Raw genomic sequence first — 16651 nt, 5'->3', positions numbered from 1 at the left:
AGTTATAAACAGTCTTAAAGAAACAAATTTGATGACTAACTTGTAAGACTAGTCTTAGCAGTTTATGCAATCGGCCCCAGGGTTGTCCATCAGTTTCAAATGTTGACTGAATTAATTACATGATTTGCTGGTTAATTAATCACTATTATTGCAATATATCAATATTTTCTGAGCCTACAAATAGTAAAAATCTAAAGACAGCTTTGTGGCAGACAAAAGCATTGAATATTAAAAGCGGCTTTATAAGTCATTATATTGGTTGTTTTATTTCCATATCCCTGAATATAATCCTATTACTGTCCACAGCAATCCATTTTGCAGTCGGGTTTGCCTGTAAAATTGTTTTATTTGGTGAGAATACACAGATTCTTTTGATACTTAAATACATTGACGGATGTCATTGCAGAAAGATGATTCTGATGATATTTGACAGCTAAAGCCATGTTAACCAGCCAAAATGTAACCCCTTTATTGAAACAAAAAGGATTAGGGTTATCCTTATTTTTTCATTCTAGAGAGCATTTGATTGGACAACAACCTGTGTAGTGCACTATGAGTCATCATTATATTTGAAAAAGAAGACTATACATTTTAAAAGCGTGTGTCTGCTTAAAGTGAATTGTGTCAATGTTTAGGAGTACACTACCGTTCAAAAGTTTGGGGTCAGTAAGATTTATTTGAAAGAAATTAATACTTTAATTCAGCAAATATGCATTAAATTGATCAAAAGTGACAGTAAAGACATTTGTTACAAAAGATTTCTATCTCAAATAAATGCTGTTCTTTTGAACTTTCTAAAAATCCTGAAAGAAAAAAGTATCAAAGTTTCCACAAAAATATTAACCAGCACAGCTGTTTTTAACTGATAAGTATATATTAAAATAAATTAAACTGAATATATTAAAATAAAAAACTGTGCTTTTAAAGTTTAATAATAGTTCACAATAATACTGTTTTCCCTGAAATAATCAAATAAATACAGCCTCGGTGAGCACAAGAAACTTCCTTCAAAAATATTAATGTTTCCGACCCCAAACTTTTGAACGGTGGTGTATATTAGCATAAAGATGAACCCAAACCTAATACACATGAATTTAAAACGCCACAAAACACCCACTTCGATTTCATGGGGTTTTCAAATCAGCTAAGCATGCACTGAAACATGAAGCATGCACTGAAGCAGTGCAATGAGTTGGAAAAAAGGCTATGTTTAGTCTGAGGGATGGCTGGGTTGGAGCCCATTTTTGGTTATCATACAGGAAGTGGCTTCTCCATATTTGCATAATAACAGGCACCAGTTGCATCGAGCACTCAGTGTGATGAATGTGTTTGTACTGGGACTTTGGGTGTGCTTAACTCCCACCGAACACTTCATTTAGGTACAAACACACACTTTCTCTAATGTACTCGTGTTGTCTTCCTCACAAACTGATGTGCAGTCTTGGTCTGCCAATTGCAGTCTGTTTTTGGGGCACCCAGAGGGACAGGCAGGGGAAAGTTAAAAGCAGTAATCATGGGGTTAGAGGTGTGGTCAACTCTCCTCTCGTGAGAGTTTGGCACGCCTGGTTTGTGGAGGGTGGGGACGGAGTGGATTGGTCTCCAGGGATGGGGTTGGTGTGGGTGTGTTTTTGTATGAGCCATGTTAAAGGGTGTGTGCATATGGGAATAAGTGCGCCTGTACATATAAAGGTGGATGTACTGTGTGAAAATAGTTGAGACACCACAGTTTGCAAAAATGCACAGTGATGAGTCCATAATTAAGAGTGTATCATCAAAAAAAATATTTAAAGGGATATATCACTTAGAAATTAAACTTCTATGTACTCAAGGTTGATTTATTTATGACTATTATTATTTCTCTTTTAATATATTCAACAATATAAGAAATATTGTTAGTGTAATATGTTACTGTGAAATAAAAAAATGAAGAATTTAATAATATAATGTAATAAACATAATTTTGTTTTACAGTACAAGTGACATAAATAAATAAATGAGCTGCACATTTTCGAGTGAAGCATAATTAAATCATACTAATATAATAATCACACTAAGGCCTTTCACACTGAGCGTGATTAAGCGACGCGAATGTACGACGCGATGACGCTTCTGAATCGGAACGATACATCCCTATGGAGATATATACCGAACACAATCAATCGTGGCGCGACAGAGCAAGACTTTTTTTTCTTTGGCCATTCGCTTCGCTTCATTGTGTTGTGCTCAGTGTGAAAAGGCCTTAAGCCATTATGCATTTTCAGTTTTATTGCACTTAACCATGCAGCTCTAGTTGATACAACTCTACAATACAACTCTAAAGTCTTATGACAGTGTCTCAGCATTGACATCAAATCTGGCATGATGCAGAGTTTGGAATGACATGATTAAATATGAATAAATGATGACAGCATTTTCATTTTTGTGTTAACTATGCCTTAAATGGATTTCTTGAATCTCAAATGAATTCTGTCTCTTTATTAATTCACGTTTAGATTTTTAAATGCAGGTTTCACACATTGTTTCTAGTCGGCAGATCACATTAGTGGGCTCCTGCCCTGAAAGCTCCTTCCAGGAAAAGCTTGGAGCTCTTGCTTTCACCCAGCCCTCATTAGACTAAGTGGGCAAGCTGTTGTGTTAAAGTGGAGGATTTTTAGAGATTGTGCTTGTAAGTGGTGTTAAGTGCCCGGTTCCTCTCTGCCAGATATTTGCATAGGGTGAGCTCTGATCCTTCCACTGATGAGGACCGGCCCATGTCACAGTTGAAGTGCCAACCGGAAGCACTAGCATCTGTCATTTTGTTTTGCATGACTATTGCATTATATTCAGTTATTGATCAGGGCCATATGTGTGTCCTGCTATTGATCAATACCATGTGTGTGATGTCTCAGCTGATTCCTAAGGAAGCTAGCTGGAATTTCATTCACCACAGAGATCTGGCTCATCGCACCTTAAAAGTCTAGAGGGAATCTCTTGTTACCTGTAAAGATCCCCTATCAAAGAGAAAGATGCACAGATGTTGCCTGAGGATTAAGTCACATTCATTTGAAACAGCACAGGTGATTGGATGACCTCATAAAGAGCTTTGTTTGGTGACACCGGCGGCGGTCTTAGTGCTTGTAGAACAGCTTTTTTTCAACCAGAAGGCCTTGACCTACAAGTTGAAGTTTCCACATACTCCACTTTTCCTTTTTTCTTTTCTTTTTTAAATGGATTGAGCTCAATGCTCGAGTAAAAAAAAAAAGTACTGAATGAATTGCTGAAATGTATCCAACATCCCCATACAATGAGTCCCACCCCCTTCTCTTTCTTCCTGTCTATAGTTGACCAGCTCTTCCTGTGGTAGGCATGAGCCAGGTCCAGATGGTGCTCACAGATGGTTATTGTGGTCTTAAAGTGGGATTACCTCCCTCTGCTTGCAGTCCGCTGCTCCTTAAGACAGCAGCCCGGGACAGAGCCACCCAATTATCACCTACACTGCAACCCCTGCTGGCCAGACCGAACCCCTTAATGCACCATTACAAAGTGAATGGCTTTTTGCCTAGCAGGAGGCATGCGGCCAAGTTAACAAAATCTAATGTAGATTTAATGCAAGCCAAGTTTAACAGTTTAAAAGGAAGCTTAGCTATGATTGGAGTCTTAACGCACACAAGACTGGAGTAATAGTGAAAATAAAAGTTACATTTGCAGTTGCTATAGTGTCATTTTCAATGGCTATGTCACATTATCTATATCATGGTTTGGCTATATTATCTGAGGTAAACCTTGTTAGCTCGTAATGCTAATCTATGGTCTCTGCAGAGCATATTTGTTTGGTTCAGAGTTTCTCTACTTCTTAATTGGTTTAGCTTATCCTCCTCCGCTTTCTGCTGTTGCTCTTTGGCACAGGACCGTGGCGGTGAGAAGCACCCAGTCAAGCCAAGACCCTCTTAGAAAGGAAAACCGTTAAAGACCTCAGTGACAGAATCAGATAAGGAGTGGTCTGGATGGTCCACAGAATTGGTCATGGATTATAGCTGTTGAGAGATTTGCTGTGTATCAGGATCAGTTTTGTTATTGAAAATTTATACGTTAAATAAATGCTTTGTTTTGATTCATTTTGAATTAAACCTAATAATAAATAATTTTCCTTCTGAACAATAGATGAATGAATCAATGAATGAATCAATGAATCAATCAATGAATGATCATTCATTCATGAACAATAGATGCATCATCTGCATGTTTTGCGAGCCCCTCTAAGGAGACATTGTCTCATTGCGATTTATTAAAAGTCAAACAATGCTTTCAATGCTTTTCTTTTTAAAGTAATTAACTTTTATTCAACAAGGATACTTTTAAATATATCGAAAAGTGACAGTAAAGATTTTTAGAATGTTACAGAAGATTTCTTAAATAAATACTGTTCTTTACTTTCAATTATTATATGCTTTAAAGAATCCTGAAAAAAGTTTCCATGAAAATATTAAGCAGCACAACTGTTTTCAACATAATTTTTATAATGTTTCTTGATCACCAAATCAGCAAGGATGGATCTGAAGGATCATGTGACACTGAAGACTGGAGTAATGATGCTTAAAATTCCGCTTTGCCATCACAGGAATAAATTACATTTTAAAATGTTAAAATAAAAAACTATTATTTTGAAATGTAATAGTATTATTTCACAATATTGCTTTTTACTGTATTTTTGTTCAAATAAATGCAGCTTTTTTGAGCATTGGAGCACTTATCGAATCGAATCATAAGACTTAATCAAAAACATTAGAAAATCTCACGACCCCAAAATTTTGAATGGTAGTGCTTCGTTAAGTAAATATATTTTATATTTATTTTTTTTGAAGTGTATAAATATACTTCTAGTGAAATGATTAGAATGAATTAAAATCTTATGTATATAATACTTTTTTTTAATCATTTTAGTCTGCCCTAGGTTATAATAGCTGTGCTGAACGAAAACTTAATTTTTGATTTGCTCAATGTTGTTTTCAGAGATTAAAAAATTGTTTATTTATCAATGGTCACATTACTTAATTAAATGACCCCAAAACAGGAGTGCTATATATTATAAACATTGTAGTTTTGACAGTATTGCTTCATTATTCGGTGTGGATGAGGTCAAGTCATTATGGAAATCGTTCCACCACCCACTGAGTTCCTCACACAATCTCAGACAAACCTCTCTGTGTTAAAGCCCTGATACATGGTTCTTTTTGGCCCTCTGTTCAACTGCTTGACAGCGGGGGATGGCTGCCTGCCTCTTACCTCACACATGCACACACATACATCTTCATATCTTGCACGTTGCTGACAATTAATAATCAACACTTATGTAAAAACTCTGTGGGCTTTCCCCCACTCTATTTACTCCACACACACACACTCACACTGTATGAGCTTGTAATGTCTTATTTGAAACGTTGGCTATAACGTAAAAAAAAAAAAAAAAACTCAGTAGTGCTGAGTTTTAGGGTTTATGAGCTGTTATGATTAATGATGTGCTGACGCTGGTAAATCCCCCGGCTATTTGAGTGAGATAGTGTGCGCGTGTCCTTCAAAGTTTTGCTTATATCTTTTACGACAGCCAGCACTGTACATGTGCCACAGGACAGTTGCATGATTTATTGATATAGACAAACTTAAAGACTTTGTCTTAAACATAGAAGGTTGTATGTATCTCACAGAGTTTAGAAATCTCCAGTCATGACACAAATTGTGGTGTTATTTGAATAGTGCAAGATTGCAGTAAAGCTTTAGCTGTTTGGCTCAGTCCAATGACATGTAGACCATGACCTTTGACCCTTATTAAGTCACCACAGGCCCTTGGTCAGTCCATCTACACACACACACACAATACTTTAATTAAAACTAAATTTTATTATATAAAATGTTATAAATGTAATATATAAATAAATATAAACTAAATATTAAAAGTAATATAAATTAAAAATATTATATTAAAATATAAACTAAATATAAAAGTAATAAATATATATTATTTAATTTTATTTATATGATGTGATTTTTGTATACATGCATGCCATGGCACTGAATGATTACTGTATTCATTTAGGTTGACGTTGCCATGGCGCACTATCATTCTCCTTTGTTATGGTTCATTTTTGTTTTGTATAATGAGTGTCTGTGATTTGTGTTTTATGTTTAATCAGAGATATTAAGCCAGACAATATCCTGATGGACATGAACGGTCACATCCGGCTGGCTGACTTTGGCTCCTGCCTTAAACTCTTGGAAGATGGGACAGTGAGTTTGATTTTCAATCCTAAAGCTGTCAAGGACATGATTTCTTGGTCAGTAAATGTTGTGTTATAAATTTCCGTCTTCCTGTACACGTTTTCTCATAGGTCCAGTCCTCTGTTGCAGTTGGGACCCCGGACTACATCTCTCCGGAGATCTTGCAGGCTATGGAGGATGGGAAGGGAAAGTATGGGCCGGAGTGTGACTGGTGGTCTCTAGGTGTGTGCATGTACGAGATGCTTTATGGAGAGACACCCTTTTATGCTGAGTCTCTGGTGGAGACATACGGCAAGATCATGAACCATAAGGTTTGTTTGCATTGTATACCAACACGCAATTTTGTACCACAAGAATTGAACATGCCATTATTTCCCATGTTTGTTTAAAGGTGATGTGTGTAATTTTTCAATTTTATGTCAAATGTAAAATACATTCTTCCTTCAGAGACAACTGAATGCAAGCCATTCATTGGTTGATTCCCCTGAATAGTGTAAAAACACTGTGGCACTATCCAAATCATTACATTTTGTTCAGGAAAACAAGTGTTTTATGAAGTTGCAGTTTGTGATGCTAGTGCTGAGAAATTGCACATTTCACCTTTAATTATGGAGATGCACTTCTGAAATCTGTTTGGGGTAGAGTAGCTTAAAGGGGTCCTATTGTGCTTTTTTTAGATTTTCAAATTAATTTAGTGCGTGAGATTGCTGTTTGAGCATGAAAGGGTCTGCAAAGTTATGACGCACAAAGTCCACTCCGAATGGAGTTATTCTCTATATCAGTAAGCACTGTTTATGAACTCCCTGAAATGCCTCTATTGTAGTCTTGAGTTTTCTCCTGTACACGTCACAATTTATCTCATTTAAATAATTCCCATCCATGGCATGTAAACAAAAAAAGGAGGGAAGCTTTGTTGATTTGCGTTAGTAGTCTGTTGAAACTCGTGGTTATTGTAGGAGGCGTGACATTTCTGAACCACTTTTGAAGTGGTTGACCAATCACAAAACACTGGTCCAGCCAACCAATCAGAGCACATTGCGCTGTTCGGAAGGAGGGGCTTTATAGAGACAGAAACTAAACAGAGCGTTACTGACAGACTGGGAAGAGAGGTGCTGCAACTATGAAAACCTATTCTGGGAGACCCCAAAAACAAAATCAAGACTTTAAGAAAGGGCATAATAGGTCCCCTTTAATTTCTAGGTAACCCATTCCTTCTTTTAGTTAACCAAGACAATAATTTGTATGTGTATCTTGCTTAGTATAAAACAAAAAAGTCATGAGTGAATTGTAGAAGTTTTGAATTAAATATTCTTTTTGTCTTTCCTTCACTATTTTATTCTGGATTAGTCATCTCAACCTAACAATGAGGTAATTCACCTTTTCATCAAGGTTAATTTAGTTTTGTGTGGGACTTAACTAATGGAGCACATCTTCAACCACCGTAACTAGCGTAGTTAGGTCGAGATAAATGATAGTCTTACTCTGCAATGCTCAAGTATATTCCAACTCTTTCTTTCTCAGGAGCGCTTCCAGTTCCCACTTCAGGTGACGGATGTTTCCGAGGAGGCTAAAGATCTCATCCGGCGGCTGATCTGCAGCAGAGAACACCGGCTGGGCCAGAATGGCATCGACGACTTTAAACAGCACCCCTTTTTCACAGGCATCGACTGGGACAACATCCGCATGTGCGAAGCCCCCTACATCCCTGAAGTCAGCAGCCCCACTGACACCTCCAACTTTGATGTGGATGACGATTGCCTCAAAAACTGTGTATGCATCTAGTTTTGTTCTAATTTTATCCTGTAGTCAATGTTTTTTTTGTTTTGTTTTTTCACACAAATGCATTAGTATGTAGTTGAGCAGGCCATTATGCAGTGTAACTGGATGACTTTAATGGATGGTTGAGTCATAGATTGTTTTTCTGAAATATTTTAGGAGACGTTGCGCCCACCTTCACACACAGCATTTTCTGGACACCACCTCCCATTCATAGGCTTCACCTACACAAGCAAATGGTGAGTCAGACAACTTTTTATTCATCATGCCTTTCTTAATAAGGTACACTACTGTTCAGTTTGCGGTCAGTAAGACTTTCTTTTTTGAAAGAAAGGAATACTTTTATTTAGCGAGATGCATTAAATTGATCGAAAGTGAGAGTAAAGTCATTTACATTGTTACAAAAGACTTTGAACTTTCTATTCGTCAAATAATCATGTTTTTTTTTTATCTTGGTTTCCAGAAAAATACTGAGCAGTACAACTATTTTTAACATTGATAATAAGAAATGTTTCTTGAGCACCAAAAAATCATATTAGAATGATTTCTGAAGGATCATGTGACACTGAAAACTGGAGTTATGGCTGCTGAAAATTTAGCTTGGCCATCACAGAAATAAATTATATATTTTAAATATATTGAAATAAAAAACTTTTTTTTTTAAATGTTTAAGAATATTTCACAATATTATAGTTTCTACTGTATTTTTCATCAAATAAATACAGCCTTGGTGAGCATAAGAGACTTCTTTCAAAAACATTTAAAAATCTAACCAACCCCAAACTTTTGAACAGTAGTGTAGGTTGCTGTGCGCTTTAACAATATTATTATTTTAATACAATTTTAATTGCAATTGTGCGATATATGTGGTTCTTTAGCACACTGTCAGATCGAGGGTGTCTGCGAGAGTCCATTGGACCTGCACAGGTAGATGCTGATCTTCAGCGTAGCCTGGAGGAAAGCTTGGCCTCTGAAGCCTATGAGAGAAGGATCAGACGTCTAGAGCAGGAGAAGACCGAACTTACCCGTAAACTACATGGTGAGGGCACTAACTTATCCAGAATAAATCACATTTTATCCTTCTGTCTCTCTGAAACATATTTTTTCCCTTAGAGTCCACGCAGACAGTGCAAGCACTGCAGTACCCTGATTCGGACGCCCCTGTGAATACTAATACAGAGGTAGAGATCAGGAGTTTAAAGAGTGAGATCGACATCCTGAAGAAACAGATCGCAGGTGAGAGCTCGATATTGGGTTAGAACGCACACAGTTAAGGGCACAATCCCGGTCTTGGGTCTTTATTGTACTCTATTGATTACCCATTGAGGGTAGTGACATCTTTGGACAAAGACTATATAATGTTGTGTCATGTCAGACTCTGGTCAAATGGAACAGCAGTTGCAGGAGGCCAGCACTGCCCGAAGAGACCTGGAAGACTCATCTAAGGTCATCAGGGGCTTAGAGAAACAGCTGAAGGGTGTCACACAAGAGAAAAATGATCTGCACAAGGTACCTATTTCGTTGTATTTAAAAAAAGTAAGAGAGAAACAAAAAGATCATACTGTTATCTAGCTATATACGCCAATCAATGGTGGGGAAGCTATGGTTTGAAATATGGTTAACTAGTGCAACCATGACCTCACCAGGTGAGCCAAGGTGGTTTACTAGCTTTAATCATTTTTATCTTAAAGGGGTCATGACATGAAAAATCTAATTAGCTTTGATATTTTGATGTATAAGAAGTTTCCTGCAAAACCCTGCAAGTTTCAGAGCTTAAAAAGTCCTCCTTATTATAAACAAAGCATTTATTTAATCAAGCTCCAAAAACAGCTTGTTTGGATATTGGAGGACTTGTGATGTCACACGGGCAAATACATTTGCATATGCCTGCCTCCAGAGCAAGACATTGACGAATAGTTTTTACATCATCACATCATAGGCCCCGCCATCTGGCGTTCAGTCGCTTAATGGCTGACACTTGCCGACACTGGATGTGAGAGCGTTGTGTCAAAAGCAAATAGAATCCAATACAATCACCGATACTGTCTACACTGGATACAGTATACAGATGCCCGTTCACTTTACTTCACGCGCTTGAGTCTGTCAACAAGAGGACAAATGGAAAAATAAATAGAAGCGTCAAGGAACGTTCGCTTTGACGCGTCCAGTTAAAACAGCTCGTTTGCGTCCCTGTACAGACTTCAGAAGGTTACCAGCGTCAGGAACAAGTGGATTGTTTATTTTAATGGCGTCTCAGATCGTGTCGGAGGATTATATGTTTTTATTTTTTTTATCAAAGTCTTTTTATTGTATTTTAACATACAACAAACAAAAAACACTTAGCAACCTAGAACCCACCCACCCACATCGCACCACTGGTGTAAAGGCAAAAAAAAACAAAAAAAACAAAAAAAACATCATACAATGTCATTAGAGTCCATTTGTTCAATTAATGTAAGAACAGGTTGCCAGATATTACTGAATTTAATGTTATTACCCTGCAAATTATAACGAATTTGCTCAAGTGTTAAATAGTGCATAACATCGTTAATCCAATGTTTAAATACAGGTGGAGACTTGTCCTTCCATTTCAATAAAATAATGCGTCTGGCCAAGAGAGTTACAAATGCTATCATTGTTTTATCCCATTTGCCTATACCAAGTTCTTGTGGTACTACTCCAAAGATGGCAATGATCGGTGACGGGTCAATATGAGTATGCAATACTCTAGAAAGAAAAGCAAAAATCAACTCCCAAAACTCAAACAGTTTGGGACAGCTCCGAGGATTATATGTTTGTTCAGAGAATTTGACTGCAGATGGTTTAGTAAACGAAGCACGGTGTAATAGGGAGTTCGCAAAGAAACTTTTGTTGACAGCAGCTGCATCACAAATCATAAGTAAACAATTTCATAATGCTTTGTCTGTAAATGACGGTTTTATCTGGATAATGTTTTCAAAACACTTACTCGCATGCAATAGCCAGTAGCCAGTGGGCGTTGATACTGTTTCCTATGCAATGACATTAGCCAATCATAACAGTGGCCAGTTACTGACAAGCCTTAAAGGAGCCGTCCCTTAAATATATATATATATATATATATATTGTGCAAAAGCTTTTATTAACATCATAAGTTAACCTAAATGAACATACCGTAATTCCTCAAATAAAGGCCGGGGCCTTTATTTACCTGAACTGCAGATGGTAGCCGGCTTTTATTTGAAGCAGGCTTTTATTAGAGGCAGGCCTTTATTTCTAATTCGCGATCCCCGCCCGCCCGCCAGCCAAGTTTCCATGGTGACGCGTCATGCTTGGCACGTGTTCACCACAGCCAAAATAGCGCTGTATGACAGATGTAGCGCTTTTATCTCTAAATATTAACAAACTTGCTTACCATGTCATCAACGATCTTCTATTCTGACTCTCAAATCCGTGTAAGTGAGTTTGTTTTGTCGTTTAAAACCCTTTATAAATGATCTTGATCTGTAACGTGAGATGGGCACCGCAGTTCGGAGACTCCTGTTGTATTTGTTAAGTTAGAGCGTGTGAATTCTTCAGTTTCTCCCGAAATACATGAAAGTAAGTGGCCGGTGAACTGGGAGAAGAATAGAGTAAACTTTATAGTTACTTACACACTGTGTATCTGATATGAATAAAACACGTCGCCAAATATATTTGAATGGATTGTTATTGCTGCTTCCATAGACACCATTGTGTATTTTACAAACTATAAATTTATTGTTTTGCTATAAATCATATCTATTTAAATGTCTGAAACCTAAAATAAACATGTGGTTAAAAACACTGAATAGTTGTGATATATGACAAGTGCTGAGCGCGTCCGTCTTTGAGTGTACACTCATTTAAAGTGTACCTATTCACACTATTTTTTCCCCGGCCTTAATTTGAGACCGGCCTTTATTTGTCCGCGTTGACCACGCCCCCGCCCACTATCAGAGGCCCGGCGTTTATTTGAATACCGGTCTTTATTTGAGGAATTACGGTAGTAATATATAGGCCTGTAGCGGCGCGTCGATGACGTCGACGCTTCGACGTCAAAAATTCGTCGACGTCATATTTTTTTGTCGACGCTTCTTTATTTATTTATGTATTTATTTTTTTGCACCGTTCCCGGCGGTACAGCTCGCCACACACACGTGGGAGACCGAAACATTGCAGAATCGAGGACGAAACAGCAACCTCTTCACAGAATTCACAACAAAGCCATGCAAAAGTCCCAACAAAAGAAAAAGTCCTAAAAAAACCAAGCTCGCACTAAATCATCAAAGGTATGGGAATACTTCAAATTTAGTCCCAAACGTAAAGGTGTCGTTATTTGCGCTCTTTGTCAAATGGAGTTGACATCCCAAGTCTCCCGCATAGTGATAGCGGCTCCCTGATGACCGCAAATTAGTTAAAATCTCCCGGAATCTAGAGCTCGCGAGCTCCAAACCGTGTAGCGCGCGCAGCGAGGGAGAGAGCGAGAGACCTTGCGCGTGTGTGTGCAAATGTGCGTGTGTGCCTTATGAAGCGCATGTAAACCCCACCCCCGTCAACAAAACCGAAAAATCAGTCCGGATGATTTTATGAGCACTGAAAACATTAAAATGAGCACCACATCCAAGTGTGATAGGGCTCATTTGAGTAGCCTACCAAACATTTTACAGTGTAGATCAGGGGTCTCAAACTCAACTTAACTGGGGGCCGCTGGAGGTAGAGTCTGGGTCAGGCTGGGCCGCATCAAGTATTCCACAAAAAAATTGTATTCAAGTATTCCAAAAAAGGAGCACAACTGATCCAATCTTCTCAATATTTATTATTAACGTTTCCTCTGAACTGTTCCTCTGAATTTGAACATTCCTTTCTGTTCATGATTGGTTCTTTATGAGCTGTCCTTCTGACAGTTGAAGTTCATTTTTACAAACTTTCTTTGTCTATAACACATATTTGTGATATTTATATTTGCTTATGTCCTTATTATTTTCTTTATACAACACATTAATGATATTGAATGTTTTTTTTTTTTTTGGAAGGCACATTTCCTTTTATTATACTTAGAAAAACAATTATTGCTTTTGAAATACAAATATTTGCAGTCATGTCTGCCCGTCTTATTGAATTCTTTCTACACATGTATAGTGTCTCAAATTACTGACTGCACAAATCAAAGCAAACCTTCTTATGAACCTGTTGGACACATATTACAAGCTCAAAATGATTATTCTCACATTGTTTTAGAGCAGGGTCTCTCTCCAACACGTCGCTCGCGAGCTATCAGTAGCTCGTGGCCTGATTGGTGGCAGCTTGCCAAGGGGCCGTTCACATATCGCGCTCACATATTTTGCGCGCTCAAGTTCGTTATTTCAAATGTAGGCGCGCGGCAAGCGCGCTCATAATTGAAGCGACGCGCTAATTTTTTCCAGGCGCAGTATGTTTGTACTTCGCGGTTGTCTATGACAACTATTGACAACAAACCCACCGTGTCACGAGACTATCTATGGTAGCCCATGAGGGATACATTTTTTTTTTTTTTTTTTTTACACGGCACACGCAACGACGGGCCGCACTAACATTAAACTTTAATGTCAAGTAGGGGGCCACAAAATATCACCCTGCGGGCCGCAAATGGCCCGCGGGCCGCGAGTTTGAGACCACTGGTGTAGATACTCTGGAAGAACCAGATCAAAATTGTTGTGCATTGAATGTGCACTCCTGCAATTTCCATGTTACAAAAAAGAATCGTTCAATTAGTCGTTAGATTAGTCGACTAATCGATAAAATAATCGACAGACTAATCGTTTAATTAATAATCGTTTACCCCAGCCCTAGTAATATATATATTTTTTTAAATGTCATGGCCCCTTTTAAATCCAAAAATTAGGCTTTTAATCCATAGCTTAATATTGTCTGAGATTTGCTGGTCTTAGATGGTTTTATGTGTTCTAAAAACCATCCAAACAGACAGCTTTGCTAGACTGGAAGACTAGCTAGCCACTTTAAGCTGCTCTATGCTGTGTTTTTTTCAGGGTAATTGCCATAAATGACCAACTAGTTCCCTTGTTTATGATTTGCTGGCATAGTTTAATGGTCACAGTGACCTGAGTTGACTTTAATCTTTAACTGTGCCATTTAACAGATTACTCTTTAACTAAATGACTTAAGTTGATCCTAGAATGTAAGTTATATCAACGTTGATTCTGTAATGAATATGTGAAGGAGCTGCTGGAGTTGGGAGAGAAGGTGAAGGCTCAGTGGAAGGAGCTGAAGGAGGCTCACAGTCAAAAGAAGATGGCCATAAAGGAGTTCTCTGAGCTAAACGAACAGCTGAGTGATCTGCGCTCACAAAAGCAGCGGCTGAGCCGACAGTTCCGAGACAAAGAAGAGGAGATGGAAGGAGTGTCGCAAAAACTAGAGGCTTTGCGGCTGGAGATACGCAAGGCTGAGAAAATGCGCAAAGAGGTATATACTTCAAAACCACCCACCCTGCTGGAACTTACTGGTGTTAGACCACTATATAAGCAAAGTCAATATGGCTTTAATTTTGATGCAGTGCCCCAGCAATCATCAGTGGTATCATATTTGTGGATTTGATGGCTGCATATTTGATGTTTGTGGTGTTGTCCTTTCAGTTGGAGGCCCAGGCTGAGGAGCAGACGGCAGAAGCTCAGAAGGAGAGAAAGCTACGAGAGAGAACTGAACAGTTCAGTAGACAACTAGAAGAGGAGCTGGAGGGAATGAAGGTGACAGTGCATGACTACATTAATATACATTAATAAATGGAATATGAAATATGACTTTTACATATAAAAAACACTTTTAGACACTCATTTCCCCCTTTTCTCTTGTTCTCTTACACTGCGTCCGAAATCAAATACTGCTGTACTATATAGTATGTAAAAAAAGTGCACTAAAAGAGTAGTATGTCCGAATACATAGTATTCTAAAAACAGTCAGTGAAAAGTCCCCGGATGACCTACTACTACCGCCGAGATTCTGAAGTGCGCATTCGATGGACACTTTACTATCCCGTGAGGCCATGGGAGGAGATTTATGGAAGTGAAGTGACGCAACCTGACGCTGGTAGGTCACGTGACAGGAACAACATCTCGGATGTAGTACGTACGGATTTCTATATACTACCCATATTCATACTATAGCGTATATTTTTAAACGTTGCATAGTAAATTCAAGTATGCGATTTCGGACGCAGCGTTAGTCTTTTCTTCTACTTTACACTCACATATGTATGTCTTGGTCCTCTTGCAGCAGTTGAAACAGACTGGGCCGTCTCACGCAGCGCCGAGCTCAGACCAGCAGCAGGAGCTGATGCGCGTGCGGGCAGAGCTGGAGAAGAAGAACGTACATTACGAGGAGGAGTTGTGTCGTCGGGAGACGCTCCACAGCACTGAGCTGAAGGGCCTCAAAAACTTGCTACGTGATGCCGAGGGTCAACACCTCACACTCCAGAAAGAGATTCTCATGCTTAAAGACAAACTGGAGAAAACCCGCAGAGAAAGGTACATGTATAACTATATCAAAACTCATTCTTTCCATCATGTAATTATTCAGCTGCTGGCACACTCAGCCTTCGCATAAGTAGATTTTCACAGCTTTTCTTGTCTGCTGCCCACTTACACAGAAAGGCCAAACTGAAGGACCAGAGAGATGGCGTTTAGAGGCATAAATCTGAATTTGAATGTATTGACTATAATAACCAACTGTGGTCTGCGAATCGTTCATGGTCATGATATTTGAAGATGAAACCACCAGCTTTTCTTGAGTCACCAATGTAAACCTGTAGATTTGTTTCTTTACATTGAATCGTTTGTGGTAAAAAGCTCCGTGGTAGCAGAATGTAGCTGTACTGCAAACTTCATCATGTTCATTATTGTGTTTGCAATAGCCAAACTGAGCGAGAGGAGTTTGAAACAGAGAACAAGCAGAAGTACGAGAGGGAGAGAACCCATCTGACTGACGATAACAAGAAGCTTACAAGTGAAGTGGAGAAGGTGAGATCTGTATCACTCTCAAAAACACATGTGCCAATGTTCATGATATTCATTAGCCTGTGTCTCTTTCATCACAAAAAGTATACATCAAATCCTGTCTGAAATCCCCCCTTCTCCTTTGGCACCCTCTCCCCAAATCCGCTAACATTCCTAGAGAGAGATTGTAACCACACTTAAACAAAATTGCTTCTTGGCTCAGCCACTGTTTACTTTGGACCGCGAGGTAAAATCGGAATCAGCCAGTCAAATAATTCTGCAAGTTTGGACATATCAGATATTAAAGGGCTCCTTATTTTTGATGGCATGGATATTAAACATTATTCATTTCGTAAAAAATACCTGGAAACCCCAAACACAAAGGCAGTTTAAAACAATAGCGCAGCCAGCCAGGGCTGTCATGTCAAATGCCAGATTGGATGGGGTTTCGAAACATAAGCAAGAATGATGGCATTTGGAAGGAATTGAACCAGGATGTAAAATGCCTAAATAAAGTCACATTCCAATAAAAAGAGCACTACAGAAGTTTTGTATAGACTTGCCGTAACAAAGTATGTTTGCTTCCTGTCTTTTAGATAACGTTTAGTTTCCTACAGAACTTTACTTTACTTTATAAT

General features: G+C 38.5%; 1 protein-coding gene across 3 annotated transcripts in view; it reads left to right on the top strand.

Annotated features, from left to right (window-relative positions):
• The window catches only part of cdc42bpab (CDC42 binding protein kinase alpha (DMPK-like) b), a 61897-nt gene that overhangs the window by 22378 nt on the left and 22868 nt on the right, over positions 1-16651 (top strand). For 2 of the 3 annotated variants that reach the window (XM_056269548.1, XM_056269547.1), the window contains exons 6-16: positions 6168-6261; positions 6363-6563; positions 7774-8022; positions 8188-8267; positions 8907-9067; positions 9142-9264; positions 9404-9537; positions 14245-14487; positions 14658-14768; positions 15295-15545; positions 15932-16037. In XM_056269548.1, the coding sequence (XP_056125523.1) occupies positions 6168-6261; positions 6363-6563; positions 7774-8022; positions 8188-8267; positions 8907-9067; positions 9142-9264; positions 9404-9537; positions 14245-14487; positions 14658-14768; positions 15295-15545; positions 15932-16037 (1753 nt within the window). Of the gene's footprint in view, positions 1-6167; positions 6262-6362; positions 6564-7599; positions 7621-7773; positions 8023-8187; positions 8268-8906; positions 9068-9141; positions 9265-9403; positions 9538-14244; positions 14488-14657; positions 14769-15294; positions 15546-15931; positions 16038-16651 lie in introns of all 3 variants that reach the window. The other variant, XM_056269546.1, reaches the window with a different exon arrangement.

This window comes from Rhinichthys klamathensis, unplaced genomic scaffold, assembly GCF_029890125.1.
Source record: "Rhinichthys klamathensis goyatoka isolate OS25496 unplaced genomic scaffold, OSU_Roscu_1.1 h1tg000281l_1, whole genome shotgun sequence".
NCBI classification, from domain to species: Eukaryota; Metazoa; Chordata; class Actinopteri; order Cypriniformes; family Leuciscidae; genus Rhinichthys; species Rhinichthys klamathensis.
This window is presented reverse-complemented; position numbering and strand designations above follow the sequence as displayed.